Source organism: Lithobates pipiens, unplaced genomic scaffold (genome assembly GCF_037356315.1).
Source record: "Lithobates pipiens isolate NorthernLeopardFrog02 unplaced genomic scaffold, aLitPip1_a1.2 Scaffold_19, whole genome shotgun sequence".
Lineage (NCBI taxonomy): Eukaryota > Metazoa > Chordata > Amphibia > Anura > Ranidae > Lithobates > Lithobates pipiens.
The window spans coordinates 219,890,243-219,910,548 of NW_027507764.1; the positions used below are offsets into that span (position 1 = coordinate 219,890,243).

Sequence of the window (20,306 nt, forward strand, 5' to 3'; positions counted from 1 at the left end):
AACACCACAGTCATTTTCTTATAGACATTCAAGGACAAAATAGGGATAGTTGACTGAGCAGCTGCCGGCACCCATTTTGCTATAGTCAACTCCACACAGTCATTTACTGTGGGCTCCACTCACGGCCAATTTCCCGTTACTTACAGGTGTGGCTATAATCATTGCTATGGGCTGAGTCCATACCTATCTTCCTATAAATTTTTTGCCCATACACAATGGGAATAATCAGAATTCAACGCCAGGAAACTCATGAACATGTTAAAACATCAAAAAAGCTAAAAAATGTTACAGCGAGATTCTATAACATCCTATAATACCAATAGGCAACGGAGGTAAAAAAGGCAACCTTACTTAAAATAAGTAATAAAATCTCTAGCTCATACCTACATCAAAACCACAAACATATATGTCTAAAGAACAATACCTATTATAATGATATACATTATATCCACAGCCCTTCAAATAATTATAAAGCAATAATAGCCGCATGGATGACAATAAATAAGAGCCGTAACTCAGATGTTCCATATCATTATACAGTAATCTAAAAAAATGTATCCTAACAATTAGACACTGGCTACATCAGAGCCGCAGTCATATACATCTTCAAATAAATCAGTCTATTATGAATCAGTCTATTTACCTCTGTTGCCTATTGGTATTATAGGATGTTATAGAATCTCGCTGTAACATTTTTTAGCTTGCCCATAGCAATGATTATAGCCACACCTGTAAGTAATGGGAAATTGGCCGTGAGTGGAGCCCACAGTAAATGACTGTGTGGAGTTGACTACAGCAAAATGGATGCTGGCAGCTGCTCAGTCAACTATCCCTATTTTGTCCTTGAATGTCTATAAGAAAATGGCTGTGGTGTTAGTTGTGATACGGACCACGAGAAAATGGCCACAGTGCGAGGTCTACGGTCACTAGTATTACTACGAGCTGTGGGCTATAGGAAAATGGCCGTTAACTATCGAGATTAGTATTATGTTGCTGATGTCTATTAGATAATGGCTGTAGGGCTAGTTGCGTTACGTGCTATAGGAAAATGGCCGCAGAGCGAGGTCTATAGCTATCATTACTATTATAGACTACAAGAAAATGGCTGCCAATCATAGACATTATTTAAGCGTCTATCCCCCTCCTATATTCTATTCCCTGATGAAGTCACATGATTAGTGACGATACGCATAGGACTGGATGAGGAGGATACCAGAAGTGACATCCGGGGTACGAACATGGAGTTCATTCGTTTCTATGCTGTAATTTTGCTTTTGATTGTGTGATTAAATGTGAGTACCCAGGACTTTGTCCTTTTTATAATAAAGTATATTTGGCAGTCCATACTTCACTATTGGAGTTCCCTTTCTCTCTTTTTTATGGATATGATCTGTGGTGTATGGCTGAGAATCTAGAGGTGATTGCCTTTAGTACCTATACCAGTTGATAACAACATTGTAACTGCTGGAATTGGGAATTATTTGCTGTTTACCTTACAGCAGGGAGGTAAGGTAGCCATTGCACTCCGTGTGTAAACACCCGACTCTGAGGATTCACAAGATCACCGGTGGAATTATTATCTTTTCTTTTCATGGAGCTAGTTTACTTTATGGCACAGTGTGGATTCACATACTGCATGATCTGATATAGATTACTTTGATGTTATAGATAAGAGACATTCTTATTTTGATTGGACTTTTCTTCAACTTTTTTTCAACGTTTTTTCAACATTTTTGTTCATTGGATGCACTTCATGGATTGAGACACAATTTATTGCAATTTTAGTATTAATCTATCGTATTCACTGTATGCACTTTATGGACTGAGACACGATCTAGAATTCTATTATACTCTCAGTAATTATTTATTTTTTACTGTCTGAATTTATTTTTCAGTATTAATTTAATTTTCACTGCATGCACTTTATTTGGAGCATTTGATTAAACACATTGCATTTGATTGAACATTGTTTGGTTGGCACTAATGCACTTTAGAAGGTGCACATTTATAGTAATAAGCTTTGAATAGTCATATGTAGCTATTTGTATTATTTATTCGTATTTATTCATTTATTTTTTTTGATTGATTTATTCTTGTGGAGCGCAACACCATTCATTTACCTGACACCTTGGTATAGCCCACCAAGTATACAAGTGAAAAAAACTAAACTACGTAGAGAAAACATGCATTACCGTGGAGCAGCTACCACTAAATAAAATGCAGTCATTATACACTTGACATAATATTAAAAAGAAAAAGTATAGTATTAAAAAGAAAACATAGTGACATGCTCCCCACATCTATATAATTTTTATTATACACAGGGCTTCTTTTTTAGCAGGAACATGGGGGAACGCAGTTCCAGCATCTCCGGTATTGAATCTATGTAATGACAAGAGGTGCTGAGGTGTGCTAGAGGTTCTATTATTGCTGTTTTTTTGTTGCTGGTGGGTTCTTCTATTGCTGGGTAGTTAATTGTTGCAGGGAGGGATCTATTATTGCTGGAAGGTCTATTAGTGCTGGCTGCTTGGAGATCTATTGTTGGAGGGGTCTAATTTTGATGGCTGCAGGGGATCTATTTTACTACTTTTCTTGTTATTAAGAAATTCCATACAAATTACTTAGCACCACAAAATTAACCGGTTCTGTATTCTCTGAAGGGGGGGGGGGGTTGGTGTTAGCGGGTGGAGTGTAGGGGTTGTAACCATGGAACGTTACTAGGAGGTGGGTAAGGGGCAGATCAAATGACACCCCTCTCTAATGGTGTGGCATGATGGATAAATATCTGCCTGTATTTCTCAGCATTGGGGACATCATTGATCCTGACCAAATGAACCTCCGCCATGCTTCACTGTTGCCTCCAGGCACTCATTGTACCGTCCTCCAGCCCTTCATGAATAAACTGCCTTTTTTTGCTACAGTGAAAGATTTGTCCAGAACACCTGCTTCCATTTTCCTGCACCCCAGTTCCTATGTTTTCATGCATACTTGAGTCGTTTAGCCATGTTTACATGTCCTGTGATTTTTAGCCTATCTCTGTCCCCATCCATGTCTCATCCTAGTATGATACTAAGGATATTGAGGGGACTTGGGAGGGGGGGGGGGGGCACAAGATAGTTGGCTGGAGGACAAGTAGTATATATCCAACTATTCCTATCAAGCTAAGGTATAATTCTCTACATTCCCTTTCTCTATGATCCTCCTTTTACACTGTAACTCTGTTGCAATATTCTATCTAATGTGGTCTCTATAGTGGCTTGATAGTATAAATCCTTCATTTGATCTTCTTAGTAGACATGGACTTATCTTTTTAACACAATAAGTACCAATAATCTCATTATAGATATTGTATATGCATGTGATAAGTTTCACAATATCAGCATTTTTTGTTTTTAAATTTGCAGTTTATTAATTTATTAAGCATTAACCTTTAAAAGCAAAGTTTGAAGTCTAGTTTTTTTAGACTTATTATCTGAATTATTCTCCCAAGAATACAAATAATATCAATTCTAGTGACACACGAAAAAGTGATTTGTGTCCTCATTTCTTGTGGGATTTATTCTTGGATTTGCTCTTATTATAAGCAGCAAATAACTTTACCATCTGGTCACTTGGAGTTCATATTAAGGACAGGATTGCTAAGCTGTGCAACAATAAGACATATCAGATGATGGCCGGCAGCTTTTTAACACATTGCACAAATGTGAATTGACAAGTCTTCAGCTCTTTGAATTTGCTATTTGTATCCTTTTATGAAGACCATTCAAATCATTCACTGACAGGCTTCAGATAAATGTTTAGGAGACAAAACATTGTTTTTCATCAGGACATCCTCTTTTCTATTCATGACTGTTAATATCACATGACCCATACACATGCTACTTGTAGCTGCTGCCATGCGAATTACTCAAGCTTGTATACAGCATAAACACTTTCTAAATGTTAATTAAACCAAGTAAAAAAAATTATATTTTTTCAATCTCCCTGGCGGTATTCCTGAGTGTGGCTCAGTACCATTAGCGTTAACCCCAAGCCACCCTCGGGATTGCATCTCAGGATCCTCGTGCAGTGTACTTACCTTGTCCCCAGGATTCTGCGATGCCCCCCTGCTGTGACTGTGTCCTCCGCCCGATTCCTCTGTGTGCCAGGCTCCAAGTGACGCATGGGAGCAGAGCCCGGCAGCAAATTCAAAAAGTTCAAAATTCATAACACATACAGTACACTGTAACCTTACAGATTATATTACTGTATGAAATCATTTCACATCCCTTTTGTCCCTAGTGTTTTGTCCAATGCCCTGCATGCAGTTTTATATTATATATACTGTTCTTTCTGCCTGGAAACTTGAGATTGTCCATAGCAACCAAAAAGTGTCCCTTTACATCAAAAGGGGTTTGAGACCAGCTAGAAAACAGTGGCAGTAAATTAGAACACTATTATTATTTTTTATATTTATAGTTATTTATTATATTAGAATTTATGATTTAGCGTTTCAGACTTTATCATACCCGGGATTTCTACTAGACTCTTGTTTGGACAGATTTAAGTGTGTTATTACTAAGAATTACAGGCCTAAAATATAAAACGCCAAATTTCTATGTAAAACAATGTACCACTTTGAGGCTCAAAAATCTGACAAAATCATACCGCCAGGGAGGCTACACAGTAAATCTGTAAATAATATCTTGCTAATTCTGTACCTGCTGCAGATTAATTCTGGCCAGTAACTATACCCTCTTGCAAAAATAAAGGATGGATAGGGCACTTCTGCCTGAAAGTCCTCCAATAGGCTGTTATCCTAGGGTCATCATAGGGGAGACGCATAGTGGTGCTGGAATGTCACTCGAGCAGCACATCGGCGAGCAGAAGTAGACTCTGGTATAACAAGAAATATACAAGAAAGGCACTTGTAAGTGCAGAAAACCAACAATGTATTGTAGCATACGGTTAAACTGCTTTGAAAAAGTTACTTTTTCACATGTTCCGAAGCGCGCTCCTGCCCCATCTGACGTCACTTACAGTAAATGCGTTCTATGTTAAGAAGTGAAGTGACAATAGCCTGTATTGTCTATTTTGATAAGCCTACTTTACCGTATAATCCTGTAAGTATTTTTAACCATATGCTCCAATAAATTGTTGGTTTACTGCACTTAGGAGCGCCTTACTTGTATATTTCTTGTTATACCCCTCTCACGCATCTGGGTTGATTTACTTTAAGCTGAAATCCATGCACAAAAATGTTCATTTAAATATATTCCTTAACTCCCACAAAAGATGTAAATCTACTTCACGTGTATCAAATCACTGTGCAAAACCAGATATTACCTTGTAAAAGTAGCAGTTACATCATTAATTTGCTGTACATAGCCTGTGCAGAGATCAGAGCTCAGAAGCTCAACCTACTACAGGTTGCCTGCAAAAAACTAAAGAGGGGCGGGTTCCAGACCAGTCACCCAGCAGGAGGCGAACCACTTACTAAATGATACACGCTGGTCTTTTATACTGGAAGCTACTGCACAGAGGCAACATTTTATGTACAAATGATACACAGATTTGGGAATAATACATAAAGTACACCAAGAGTCAGGGAAGAATATACCCCAGATAGCAAGCAATTGTGCTACACGTTTTGAAAATGACTTGCTAAGCTATTGCTAGACTTGCCAGGCTTCACACATTTGCAGCAAATCTGCATTGCATGAATCCAGATCAATTTTCTTTGCAAACATTCTTCAAGTCTGTTGCAAGTTCTGGTTCAGTTATGTAGTGGAATAGTCATCCCACCACAGGGAGTCACTGTGACTTGCAGAGCTCTTGTTGTACACTCACCAATGCAGCTGTGCTCCTGCTAGAGATGTATCACGCAAATTTGCTACAAATTGGAAAGGTGCCAACTAGAACTTGTGCTTCAAGTGCTCTGCAAGTGTACAACTTGCCAATGAAAATGTGCGGCAAGTTAACAAGACTTATAGTTCAACACTGCCACACGTTTGTGGCAAGTTATCCTTGCTATTTGAGACATTATCCTTGTACTTAGACAGTATTTGCTTATCCTGGAGTCCAGCTTTAAGAATTGGAGGCTGCAAACCTAGCAAAGAAAATAAAGACGCAGAGTACTTTTTCACTAGAATTTTAATTCTTTTATTTTAGTTTAGTTCCATCCCTAGGGACTAGGGATGGGCTGAACAGACCGCTTATTAGTTCGCACCAGAACTTCTGAACACAGCGAAAGTTCGGACCCGAATAACATACCCCATTAAAGTCAATGGGACCCAAACGTCAAAAATAAAAAGTGCCCATTTTGAAGGCTTATATGCAAGTGATTGGGCATACAATGGTTTATGGGGGTCCAGGTCATTTTTAAATGAGCAGTGATTTTTTTTTTTTGATTTTTCAAGTGAAAGCCAAAAAATTAAAAATGCATTCCAATATAGTGCATGCTGGGGGGGGGGGGGGGGAGGGGGGGCATCCCCTTAGTGTACCTGTAAGATGTCAGATCTATATATAATGTTTAGAATCTGCTGCAACAAAAATTGCATTCATAAAGACAATGTAGTGCACTGGGAACAAGATTAGAGATTTTTTGGATACATTCTGGTGTCACTTTGACTTTGTATAGAAGTAACGGGTGCATAAAATTTGGTGTTTAGGTGTCAGTGGCGCCTTCCCACTGTAACCCCATAGAGGTACTCTTGATGAAAACAAGAATTGCCTTGCTGTAAAAAAATTGCAATGATATGCACCTGTCAAACAGGTGCTGAAAATTACTCTTTAGTTGTCGGGCACCTTCCCACTGTAACCCTATAAAGGTGCTCTTGATGAAGGAAAAGAAATTGCAATGATAAGCATATGGTTGGTGTTTTTGCCACGTTTGCTGTGCCTGAGACTAGGTTTGCAGATAGCAACAGTGCGATCTGCTGCAGGTGTGCTGAAAAAGGTCCAGACAGATGAGCTTTGGGGAGTGGGCTGGGAGATAACAGTTGCAGAATGTGATGGAATAGGGTAGTTGCTCTCTACTCTTTCTTGATGTCAGCCTCCTTGGGGTTGTGCCGCCTCATCTTCTGTTTCCTCCTCTGCTCTATCTGGTACCCAAGTCACATCAGTGACCTCATCATCATCATCATCATCATCATCATCTCCTCCATCTTCATCATTACCACTGGAGACAACTTGTCAATACGCTGCGGCTTGGGGAACATGAATGCCAATTTGTCTACCAGTGTTCCTCCCTCTCTCTAGGCTCATATTCCTGTTATCCTCAACCTCAGAACCAACAACTGAATCAAGAAATGACTGGCATCATCAAGGGGCAAGTGGCTGATGATGTGGTCAAATAACTCAGCTGACTCTTCAATAGCCATTATAGGGGCTGTGGCAGGAATAGATATGGACAAGGAGGCAGGTTTATCTCCACTCTGGCAACTGCAGGAGACTGCACACTTGTCTCTGCTTGTGTGATGGAGGATGAGGAAGGTTTAGTAAGCCAGTCCACCACCTTCTCTGTACACTGTGGCTGGATAGCATGGGCAAACTCACTAAACAGAGGAAATGGTGCCCTGCCTGAGGACTGACCAACACGTCCACCTTTGCCTGTGGACACTTTTGTTGTTGGCCCTCTCACAGTGCCAAGGGAACGTCTGCCTTCTCCTTGTTGTCCTCCCAGACCTTATTGGGAGGGAGGGGGCGGTGCCTATAAGCAAATGTAAAGAAGAAGTTGAAATCTGTATGTAGGTACACTTTAATCAATGTAAAGAGGTGTTTGGTGCACTTTATTTTGAGTACTTCCACTACACAGACACACTCCATGGATACACTAGAATATAATGTGCCAAACGTAAAGTGACGCACATAACTATATGTCGTTTAACTGGCAATAACGCACAAAACTATATGGCATTGAACTGGGAGTAATGCACACAGAACTATATGGCATTAACCCCCCTGGCGGTATTTCCGAGTCTGGCTCGGGGTGGAGATTTTGTACCAAAAGCGGTAACCCCGAGCCAGACTCGGGACCATATCGCTGAATGCAGGGAGAGGTCTACTTACCTTATCCCCTAGATCCAGCGATGTCTCCCCGCTGTACGAGTGGCTCAATGTAACACGGAGCTGATCTCCCTTCCCTGCGAGCGTTGCGACGCACGGGGACAGAGAATGGTGCCAAATTCAAAAAGTGAAACACACACATTACATACAGTATAATGTAATCTTACAGATTACATTGCTTTATGTAATTATTTCACATCCCCTTTGTCCCTAGTGTTCTGCCCAGTGTCCTGCATGCAGTTTTATCTCATAAAAACTGTTCTTTATGCCTGGAAACTGGAGATTGTCCATAGCAACCAAAACTGTCCCTTTACATCAAAAATGGTTTTAGACCAGCTAGAAAACAGCGATAATAAATTAGAATCACTCGCAGAATTGAGCGATAGCGATTTGTGGGGAGATCCGTCATCAAATACTGAAAAGTAATGACAGTCTCTGTCACAATTCTGCAACTGAGCAAATTTCTGTGTTTTTGATTTGATTACATTATTGAATAATTTTATTATTGTTATATTATTATTTGGTATAATTATTTATAGTTATTTATTATATTATAATTTATGATTTCATTTTTCAAACTTTATTATACCCGGGATGTCTGCTAGACTCTGGTTTGGACAGATTTAAGTGAGTTATTCCTAAGAATTACAGGACTACAATATAAAACACCACATTTTCATGCAAAATAAATTGTACCGCTTTCAGCACCTAAAATCTGAACTAATCATACCGCCAGGGAGGTTAAATTGACAGTAACACACACAAAGCTATATGGCGTTAAACTGGCAGTAACACAATCAAATAGATAAACGGTCACTTCACTGATGCTAGACACTAGAATATAATGAGCCAAACGTAAAGTGACACACATAACTATATGGTGTTAAACTGGCAGTAACGCACAAAACTATATGGCGTTAAACTGGCAGTAACGCACACAAAACTATATGTGTTAAACTGGCAGTAACACAATCAAATAGATAAACTGTCAATACACGGATGCTATCTAAACTGTCCATACACTAGCTATGCACTAATGTAAAGATTACTGACACGGTCTCACTAAACTACAGTGAAACTATCTGAGCTGTCCCTACTCTAGCTGCACACTATGCAAAGCTGAATGATGGTCCTCCTCACTACACTCAAACTATCCCTATACTAACACTAAACTAATATTCTACACTGACAATTGAAGCAAAATAGCACAGTATAGCACACTAACTAATAGCATTGAACAGAACCCTGCTCTATCTCTTACCACACAGAAATCACACCGAAAATGGCTGCCATTGAAAGAGTACTTTTATACTGTGGGGTGGGAATGAGTCATGATTGTCCAATCATAACTCTGATCAGTGTCCTGATTGGCTGAAGCTTTCACTGCTTCAGCCAATCAGGGATTGAAATGCACTGCTCAATGCTGCAATGCATCGTGGTCGGTTCAGGGGGGTGAACAAACAGCTGAACGACCCATTTGTTTGATTACTCGTCGAACGTCTGAACAGAAAGTTCGGCCCAAACCGATCACCCATCCCTATAAGGGACATATGCTGCCACTAAAATCGCCAAATTACCCTAAATGGAGAAGATTCAGTACCTCTCTTTCCTTTCTAAACAGTGTTCCACAACAACTGCTCAGTAATGGGGAAACTAATTATTTCTGTATTGTATCCCTGACTTATCATAAAATCATCCATTAAATTTATTGATGGTCCAGTCATAGAAGTGTTGTGTTAGAGTTACCTAGACCATTATTAACTCTAATACACTTGGAACTGGAAAGAACAGAACAGTCTAAATATATTATTAATCTAGAACAGGCTTTCTGAAGCTTTTTAATATGGAGTAACCCTTCAAATAGCTTTCCAGTCCCAGGGACCCCCTTCTAGTTAATATTTCTACAGCTCATGGTACATTAGTGTGATGGCCATTGAGAGGAGTGTTTCTTGCACTTGTGGTCATTAGGAAGAACCCCCTTACTTATAGATAGTTAGATAAGTAACCACTTACAACCATCTTTTTAAAAGACCGAAAATGCTAACTACTCAAGGAACTCCTAGGAACCCCTAGAGCCCTGGTGTCCAACCTCAGCAGTTTGTAGTGGGAAAATTGGAGATAATAGGATTGATTTTTACTAGCCTCATGTAACATGTTCCCAGTTTTGTAGTGGGAAAATTGATTAGGGTGATAGGATTGATTTCTACTAGCCTCATGTAACCTGTTTCCAGTTTTGTACTGTCCATACTCTCTGACCCTAATTTCCTCTATAAGGGCTGCAGTTTTTGAAAGTCCTCTCAAGCAATGCATATATTGAACATTATGTGCAACCATTTGTCAATATCAAGGACTTTGTTTGAGACCCCCTTTAGCTCATAAGTTGGTAAACACTGCTCTAGTCTAGAGGAACCCTAGGATTTCACCAAACCCTGATTGAGAAAGGCTCATCTAAAAACTTTCCTTGTACTTTTTCATCCTTGGCATGCACATATATAGCACTGTTGTCACCACTTGCTCTTATGTGAGCCTTCTTCTGTTAGTGTGATATCCCTACATGCCCTCACTTCTGATTATTGGGATGTTAAGAGAGAGAAAGAAGAAGAACATCGGAGCAGAAGGTGAAGTCAGTAAAAGAAAGCTGAATGAAAAATTCCTATGTGAATATTGATGGGCAATAACACAAATTGTTTCAATGATGGGGCATACTGTATGGAAGATATTGGGTACTGATAGTAATACAGTGATATAGGCATGCTAACTGGACATGATTTTAGGAAAATTGAACATGAATAATGTGAGCATGGTAAACTTAATAACATGGGTAGATTGTGAAATAATGTAAGCACAGTACTTTACATGTGCATGTTATGTGATCAGGGCATAATCTTTTCTCTATGTTATCTGTATATTCCAAGTGGCACAACATTGATCTATGCACGTTCATGCTTTTTTGATATCTTAAGAAGTCTTTTGGAATTAATGTGTTACCGTAATGAACAACAATTAGACTGAAAGAAAGAAAGGCAACAGCCACTTATAACTGGCATGTGTTTCCATGCACCCTATTCTTAGAGAAAATAACTCTTAAATTAATTATATCTTCATTAAATTGAAACACTAGAATGACAATAGGGCTCATTCACATGTGCATTTTCGTGCTTAAGTCCTATGGTTTAAGGTTTTACCAATGCACAGCTTTGGTGGGAGCAGAAATAATGACATACTGCATGGTAGCAGGGGCTATCAGCATACAGTCAAAAAATAAACTAAAAAAGGATCGAAAAAAATGCACTCATTGTATCCCTTGTAGCATGGCTTAGCACATCACGTAAAAAAAAATGCATGTGCTATGCTGTGAACAAGCCCTAACACTGTACATAACATAAACATTAATAGCATACTTGGCACTTCTATGCATACCATCTTTAGCCAATGTTTAGCAAAAGATTTTCCAGGAGATTTATATATATCAAACAAGAAAATAACACGTGTTCCCTGAAACAAATAGATGTTTAAAATCAATCATTTAAAAAAAAAAGATAAAGATATAAAAAAAAAAAGCTGTGTTGCGCATAGTCAAATATAGTTTATTGGTGAAAATGTTAAACATGCATGCTCTTGTCTACGTTGACATTTCCATCAACATAATCCATTTCTTGTTCAATCAGATCAACAAACTGAAACAGCAGTGTTTCCCTGTTTATTGACAGCAAGCATCCTCCCATTCAATTTCCAAGCATATGCATGCAAAATCAAGCAGGTAACATGTGCATGAATATTTGTGTATGCTATTACATATCCAGACATGCACTTCTGTTGATGTACATTATGGATAGAAATCCTGGCACTACATGCATGCACTAAACTTGATACAACAGCTGTGCATCTTCTACCTTTACTACTAGCACTTGGTGGCTCTAAATATGCAACTAATCTGCATTTATCCAAGTTAGGGGAGATAATCAGTTGCAAATAAAAAAGATATTTTACAGCTGCACACAGGTACAGCTTATCATCTGTGACCCTAGATTCATATATCTGCCCATCGTGAAAGTGCTACAGGATTAGTACTTGCCAGAATACAGCTATACAGACAGCATAGCAAATGGTCAGAAAACAGTTACAAAAGATATTTAGGAGACACAAACCAAAATAAATGTTTTTGTGGAATGATTGTGGGGATCCCCATGTGAATGTTCAATGTATTTTTGTCCAAATTCACAATTCTTCACAAGTTACCTAATTATAAACCGATTATCCTCCAAAAAAAAAAGGATTAATTATGTATGAAAAATGTAACCATCTTTTTAATTTGCACAAAGATGTTTCTATCGGTGTGTAATAATGTTATAAATACCTTGACTCAGATATGATTGTTTACTTGTTCAATTGTGTGAATATTTACTTAAATTATTCAATAATGCTAAAAGCAAATTCCTGTTTACTTCTAAAACCAATCATGTACAGATGCTTTTCACCTGACTGGATAATTGAAGTGAAGATTCTCAACTTTAGTAAATCAGTTTCAGTGTATAGCTTGTAATTTTATACAGTACATATACGGAATGCTATCCTTATATAAAAGATATTTGTTCATTACTTATTCTGGCTCTATATTCCGATTTGTTGATACTTTTATCTGTCAGTCTAACATACAGATAAGAGAGATTGATAACATTTTAACAGCACTGTTTTTTGGTGGTAGCTCCCTTTAGAAGTACCTGCACCTAATTAAGGCAAGCATTTGGCATTTTCTGTAGTATTACAGTCACATGAGCCGAATTCAGGTAGTTCTAACGTTCACCACTTTAAGAACCTGTCATTGTGGTAGCAACAGATTCTTAAATTGCTGCCAGTCCATAGATTAGTAAACTTGTAGTACTAAAACCAGCTCTGAGTTGGCATACAGCAATATGCCAGTGGGGGTTAGGTCCGTGCTGAAAAGCTGTCATGAATGTGTCAGCTTCCCACACATTACCTTATCCCCAGACCAGTCTCCCAGTTGCCCATCGGGCTCGCCCACCTGTAATATAAAATGTCTTAATCATGCACCCGTCAGTTTGCCAGGTGCTGTGGACAGAAAGGGAGTGTACTGAGGAAGGAGTGTCGAGTATGGGGTCTCTAAACTCGATGCCAGGCTCTGATATATTCATGTACCTGTCAGAGACAACTTGGTGCAGGGTTCAACAGAATCCTAAAGGGTGTCTACAACACCCTTTACAAATGACTTCAAGGGGCTTACTGATAAAAAAGAAAAAAAAAAACACTCTGCAGTCTCTAATGACATGTAATGCTTTGGGTGGAATGAGACCATAGAGTCTATGCTGTCTAGACTTAAAGTAATATGATGTAGCTTACAAGAAATGTTTCATTCATGGTGAGAAAAAAACAGTATTTATTTGTATTCAATAATGTTGTTCAGTAAATCTGGCATGTGCCCTATGGATTTCTGTGAATTGTTAATTTTATTTTAGGACTACTCTGTTTGTTATGTTTTCACAATTTCAATTATTTCATAGACTGACCAAAAAATAACATTTTACATGACTCTTCGATGTGTATTCTCTTTGCTTATGTTCTTCTAGCACCTGGACACAAACAAATGAGCATGTCTTTATACTTTTCTCTGGATGTTTGTTCCCCTAAAAATTATTTAGTTATGCTACCTGAAGCATAAATTATCTATCTGCTGCTTTCTTGTAAGCACGTCAACAGTGACAGGGTGTGATTGTGAAACAAAAGAGATGTGTAATTCAACAAGATATGGTAATGTTTTCGATCTCCTCTTTCATGTACCATATGTCATACATTTTAGCGTCATTGTCTCTTTCTTAGAGCATATCCTAATTTATTGTCTAAAGTTTAAATGTTCTCATTGCTGTATTGTTGGTCATTTTATTTTTCTGATGGTGTTCCATGTGTAAAACAAGATAATCATAGTTGTTTCTGTTTTAGATACCTATCTCTGCACTCGTATCATTTGTGGAGGCGCTGGAAGTTGGCTACACCAAACATAAAAATCCATATCACAATTTGATTCATGCAGCAGATGTTACACAAACTGTTCATTACTTTCTCTTTAAGTCAGGTTTAGCGGTAAGTACAATTTTTTTTCCATTTAGCCTTTTGGATTGTGGCATCTGAAACAGGATAACCTCACACAATGGCCTGACAGTTAAGGCATCTCAGGGTGAAGGCTTAAAAGAAGAAGAAACTTACTGTTTGAAGGATAATTGTAATTAATATATCAAGATGTATTTTAAAGTGTAAGTTCACATTTACTAAAAAATAAGCTGTCCCCATATACTGTGTGTGTGTATATATGTGTATATATATATATATATATATATATATATATATATATACACATACACACACACACACACACACATACACACACACACACTGTTATGTCACAGTATAGTGTTCTAAACCAACCTTCCAGGGAGGACTCTTTTTTTTTTTTTTAAATGTGGGCCTAAACAGCATTAAAAAGAAGCCATTTTAAATCTGTGGTCAACTACTATCTAAAGTGTGAAGATGCCTTTTTGCTGCCAGGTCTGTACTACGACAGCTGACGGTGAGGGGGGGGGGGGGGGGGCACACATTCACAGGGGCTAAAGCCACTGGGATTGTGTGTATAACTGACAAGCAGACTCCTGCCCATCAGGTGGCAGCTTTCGGGAGGCTGCACTGCCACTCAGGACTGACATAGTAGGCACCGCTGGGTAGAGGGGAGGGAGCAGAGTGGACACACATCCACTTTCCTCCCCTCCTTGTTGCTGACCCTAAAAGCAATGTCTTTGATGCCTCTCAAGTTAAGAAAAAATAAATAAAAATGTAAATTGTAAAAAATGTATGTTACACCCCACCCCACATATCTGTATGTATGAATGTAAATAAATGCATCAGAGGCACCTACACATGAAAAGCAGATTGCAATGTGCACATTGCCGTGCACACCAGAGTGCGAGCAATATTTCCACCAGACATCCTCTACACGCTAAACTGATGATCTATAGGGGGCTTTTAAAGTGTCGCCTATGGAAAATATAGGGTACTGAAGTCAGTTGCCATTTTACAGGCGCAATCATATTTAAGGTTAGACATGTTGGGTATCTATTTACTATTAGATTTTTACTACAGTTCATTCAATACTGTTTCCCATGGAACACGTTTTGTAGTGCAAATCAGCAAAATGCAAAAAGCACTAAAAATGCATAGGTGTAAATCAGGCCTTAGTGTTAAGTAGGTTAAGCTTGAGTGGGTTGGTGCATAGTGGTCTGTAATTCATCAGTCATGGGATCCAGACAATTCTGCCGAACAGTAGGGCACGTTTGGTGACCTACTTTTTTTTTGCAGTTAAGCAACATAGTCTGGTCACCAACCCCAGAGAACAGCAATTCTAGAAGAATATAGAAAAAGGCAAAGCATGAAGCCCTACACTAACAAAGCATACCCACTGGGACTCAGGAAGATTTCTGGCAATGAATGCACTTTGGTTTTTGGCATCCTAGAGGATATTTCTTTTTTTCAACATTTGAGAGAAGCCAATCGTTAGATGAATTTCTCTCTAGCAGGAATTGCCATAGATGGACTGAAATTAAACCAGGTCTGCTGAACCAGATGAATGTTGTTTCTGATTAAACTGTGATTAAATGGATCAAAAAACAAATGCAAGCTATATACTGTAAAGCAGAGTGTAATTGGAAACAAAGCAACAGCATGGTGTAAACAAGAACAAGACCAACACAAGATTTATACTGTACAGCGGACTTTAAACAGTTCAGCAGTGTGAAGAATAGAACATAGGGGTAGAGTTAATAGAATGATGATGCAATAAGGTGTGTGTAAAATGTCAGCTCATTATACAAAGTGGCATGGTGAGTATACAACTTAAACAGTGTATAGGGCAGAGTTGTATTGACTACTGGACACACGGCTCATTACATACAGTGGAGCTGTATGAAGTATGTACAGTTGTGCTCATAAGTTTACATACCCTGGCAGAATTTATAATTTCTTGGCCATTTTTCAGAGAATATGAATGATAACACAAAAACATTTATTTCACTCATGGTTAGTGTTTGGCTGAAGCCATTTATTATCAATCAACTGTGTTTACTCTTTTTCAATCATAATTACAGCAGAAATTACCCAAATGACCCTGATCAAAACTTTACATATCCTGGTGATTTTGGCCTGATAACATGCACACAAGTTGACACAAAGGGGTTTGAATGGCTATTAAAAGTAACCATCCTCAGCTGTAATCTGTTTGCTTGTAATTAGTGTATGTGTATAAAAGGTCAATGAGTTTCTGGACTCCTGACAGACCCTTGCATCTTTCATCCAGTGCTGCACTGACGTTTCTGGATTCTGAGTCATGGGGAAAAGCAAAAATATTGTCAAAGGATCTGCGGGAAAAGTTAGTTGAACTGTATAAAACAGGGAAGGGATATAAAAAGATATCCAAGGAATTGAGAATGCCAATCAGCAGTGTTCAAACTCTAATCAAGTAGTGAAAAATTAGTTGTTCTGTTGAAACCAAACCACAGTCAGGTCGACCAACTAAAATGTCAGCCACAACTGCCAGGAAAATTGTTTGGGATGCAAAGAAAAACACAAATAACTTCAGGCGAAATAGAGAACTCTCTGAAAACATGTGGTGTGGCTGTTTCAAGATGCAAAATAAGGAGGCACTTGAAGAAAGATAGGCTGCATGGTCGAGTATCCAGAAAAAAAGCCATTACTAAGCAAATGCCACAACGTATCCCGCTTACAATGCACCAAATAGCACAGAGACAAGCTTCAAACCATCTGGCACAAAGTCATTTGGAGTAAAGATACCAAAATTTAGCTTTTTGGCCACAACCATAAACACTACATTTGGAGAGGAGTCAACAAGCCCTATGATGAAAGATACACCATTCCTACTGTGAAACATGGAGGTGGATTGCTGATGTTTTGGAGATGTGTGAGCTACAAAAGCATGGGAAATGTGGTCAAAATTGATGGCAAGATGAATGCAGTATGTTATCAAAAAATACTGGAGGAACATTTGCATTCATCAGCCAGAAAGCTGCGCATGGGATGTACTTGGACATTCCAACATGACAATGATCCAAAACACAAGGCCAAGTTGACCTGTCATTGGCTACAGCAGAATAAAGTGAAGGTTCTGGAGTGGCCATCTCAGTCTCCTGACCTCAATATCATTGAGCCACTCTGGGGAGATCTCAAACATGCAGTTCATGCAAGACAGCCCAATAATTTAGTGGAACTGAAGGCTTTTTGCCAAGAGGAATGGGTAGCTTTACCATCTGAGAAGATATCCACAAATAGCACAAAAGACTTCAAGCTGTCATTGATGTTAAAGGGGGCAATACATGGTATTAAGAACTGGGGTATGTACATTTTTGATTGGGGTCATTTGGGTAGTTTCTGTTGTTATTATTATTTAAAAAGAGTAAACACAGTTGATTGATAATAAATGGCTTCAGCCAAACACTAACCATGAGTGAAAGGTTTTTGTGTTATCATTCATATTCTCTGAAAAATGGCCAAGAAATCATAAATTCTGCCAGGGTATGTAAACTTATGAGCATAAATGTAAAATATATAGCAGGCCCCCCAAAAAATGTCCTTTATTGTACAATCCGGACTGCTGATATGAAACACACCAAGGTCAGTTTTGCTATTTAACCTCCCTGGCGGTAATCCCAAGTGTATCTTGGAATCAAATTTCAAGAGGCCCTCCCGCTCTCCAGTAAGCCGCGATAGGAGGAAGGAGGTAAGCGGCAGGATTGCGGGGGGGGGGAAGAAGTCGGAGGTGTGAGGGGCATAGCAGGTGGAGGTCTGGCAGAACAAGTTGTGGACATAGCGATGCCTGAGAACTGGTAACAAGTGAACAAGAGGGCGTTGGCCGGGGGTGAGAAGGACTTATAGCTTTTGTTCTCTGGAACTCATTGCTTCGTTTTGTGCTTTAAGACGAACGAATGATAACCCAGGTAGTATAAGCAAAGAAGTACCTGCTGTAAAACGAACGCCTGTAAGCAGCGAACCAGGAAGTCTGTGATATTTGAATTGAGTGCTTGTGGACTGACTGGCTATAAGACAAGATCAGTATCGCATTAATTGATTGACTGAGGATGGTGGCCGCTCTAAAAATCAACTGGTTGAACAGTATTTGAACTAAGTGCGTGCAAATAAATGTCTGCTGTGAAGCATTAAAACAGGAAGTTTTGGTGATACATGAAGTGAATACTGGAGAACTGGTTATAAGATACGGCTAATACTGCACTAAGCGATCAACTGAGCGAGGGGTGGCTGGGTTAAAAAGTTAAAAATATATTAAAATACGATATATCCAGGACTGTTCTGTGGAAAGGGGCGAGAAAAGGAAAGTAAGATGCAGCACCTGCGCTCTGCAAAGGAAAGAGGGGAAAAAAGTTCGCAACAGTCTACCACAGCAGCTAAATTAGAACAATATGCTCATAACCCTGCACAGTCATCGCAGACCCCTCCAAAAAAAGGGCAGACAAAGGGGCAGCATGGAGAAATGTCTGAAAGGAAAAGCATGGGTCAGTCGAACATTAACATTAATACGCAGGCCGGAGCAGTGGCCAAATGCTCAGTTAATAAAAAAGCGGGTGCAGGGGAACAGAATATGGAGATCACAACGGGTGATTCTCCTCCGTTAGAAAAAGAGCCAACAATTAAGGACGTGTTATTAGCCGTAAACGCATGTAACATCTCACTGAAAGAACTCTGTAATCAAATGAAGGGAGTGAAGGAAGATCTAATGCTGGTAAGGCAAGACCTACAGAAAGTGGTGGAAAGGACGACAGAACTTGAGTTAAGGACTAGCAGATTAGAAGACGATACAACATTCCTAATTAAAGAAATAGAAAGCCTGAAGGAGCAGTTCGGCGGATATAGAACAAGAATGGATGAAATGGAAAATAGGCTCAGGAGGGACAATGTGCGAGTAGTGGGGCTTCCGGAAAAAAGTGAGGGTGTAAACCCTGCTGAATTTATGGAGCATCTTCTGGTTGAACTGTTTGGGAGGGATGTTTTTTCAACAGCGTTCTCAATAGAGAGGGCGCATAGGGTACCCTTTAGAGCACCATTGGAGGGGGGCCGTCCTAGGCCATTATTAATGAAATTACTGAACTATAAAGATAAAGTGGTATTATTACGGAAGGCAAGGGAAATGGGGAATGTATTGTATAAGGGTGTTAGAATTTCATTATATTCTGATTTTTCCCCAGAACTTCAGAGAAAAAGGGTAGAGTTCCTCCAGGTGAAACGCAGGTTACAGAAGCTCAGGGTGCCGTACGCTCTTCTTTATCCTGCAAAGCTACGGATTAATGCATTAGGGCATACTCAGGTTTTTTGTTCCCCAATGGAAGTGGAAAAATGGATAGAAGAAAATAAAGAAAAGTTGTAGTTGTTGGGGTTTCTAGTACTGAGTGGGATGGGAAGATAGAAAGAGAGGGGGGGATGAAGTATGTGTGTTTTTTTTTTTTTTTTTTTTTTGTGTGTGTGTGCTGTATGTGTCTGTATGGGAGGGAGGTTGGGAGGGAGGTAATACACGGCGAGCGCACTAGGAGAGGGTGGTAAATAGGTTGTGAAGAGAGTGGTATAAGGTCACTAATAGCCCCTAGGGTAACACCTAGGAAGGTGGGGGAGGGGTGGGAGGGAGGTAGAAAGGGGGGAGAGGGGGTGGGTGTAGTAGGGAAAATAGGGGGGAGGTTGAAGGGGGGAAAAAAATATATGTATGCACTAATAAATGGAGTACAGGAAATAACTCAAAGCAAAAAAGGACACAAACTGTGGGGTGGTAAAACTTGGGGTGGTAAAAAACAAGGAAAACATATTGGTCACAAGGGGGAAAATGGTAATAAACAATTATATAGAATAATTTATATTCAAAGACACATAATATACGAGTTAATGGTGACGCCTAATAAATTTGTTATTATACAAGGGAGTAATATGTGGGGAATGTGGTATAAGGTAATAAAAGAAGTTAGAGGGGAGTTGGTGGGTACTGGGAGACAAATGGTCCTCAATAGTGTCCTCAGTAGACTGGTTATTTCGCTCTCTCTCTTTCCTACCTTAGGTTTCTCTTTTTTTTTTCTTTCTCCTCTTTATTTGTTTATGGCTATGCAGGATGGTAAAATTAAGATAGGCTCCTGGAATGTGAGGGATCTGGGGACGCGGCTGAAACAAAAAGCTGTGCTATCCTTGTTGGA

At 39.2% G+C, this 20,306-nt stretch overlaps 1 protein-coding gene across 6 annotated transcripts in view; it reads left to right on the forward strand.

Annotated features, from left to right (window-relative positions):
* PDE1C (phosphodiesterase 1C) overlaps window positions 1-20,306 on the forward strand; it is a 1,119,495-nt gene that overhangs the window by 882,775 nt on the left and 216,414 nt on the right. For all 6 annotated transcript variants that reach the window (XM_077491703.1, XM_077491702.1, XM_077491705.1 and 3 more), the window contains one exon: window positions 14,002-14,142. In XM_077491703.1, the coding sequence (XP_077347829.1) occupies window positions 14,002-14,142 (141 nt within the window). The remainder of the gene's footprint in view (window positions 1-14,001; window positions 14,143-20,306) is intronic.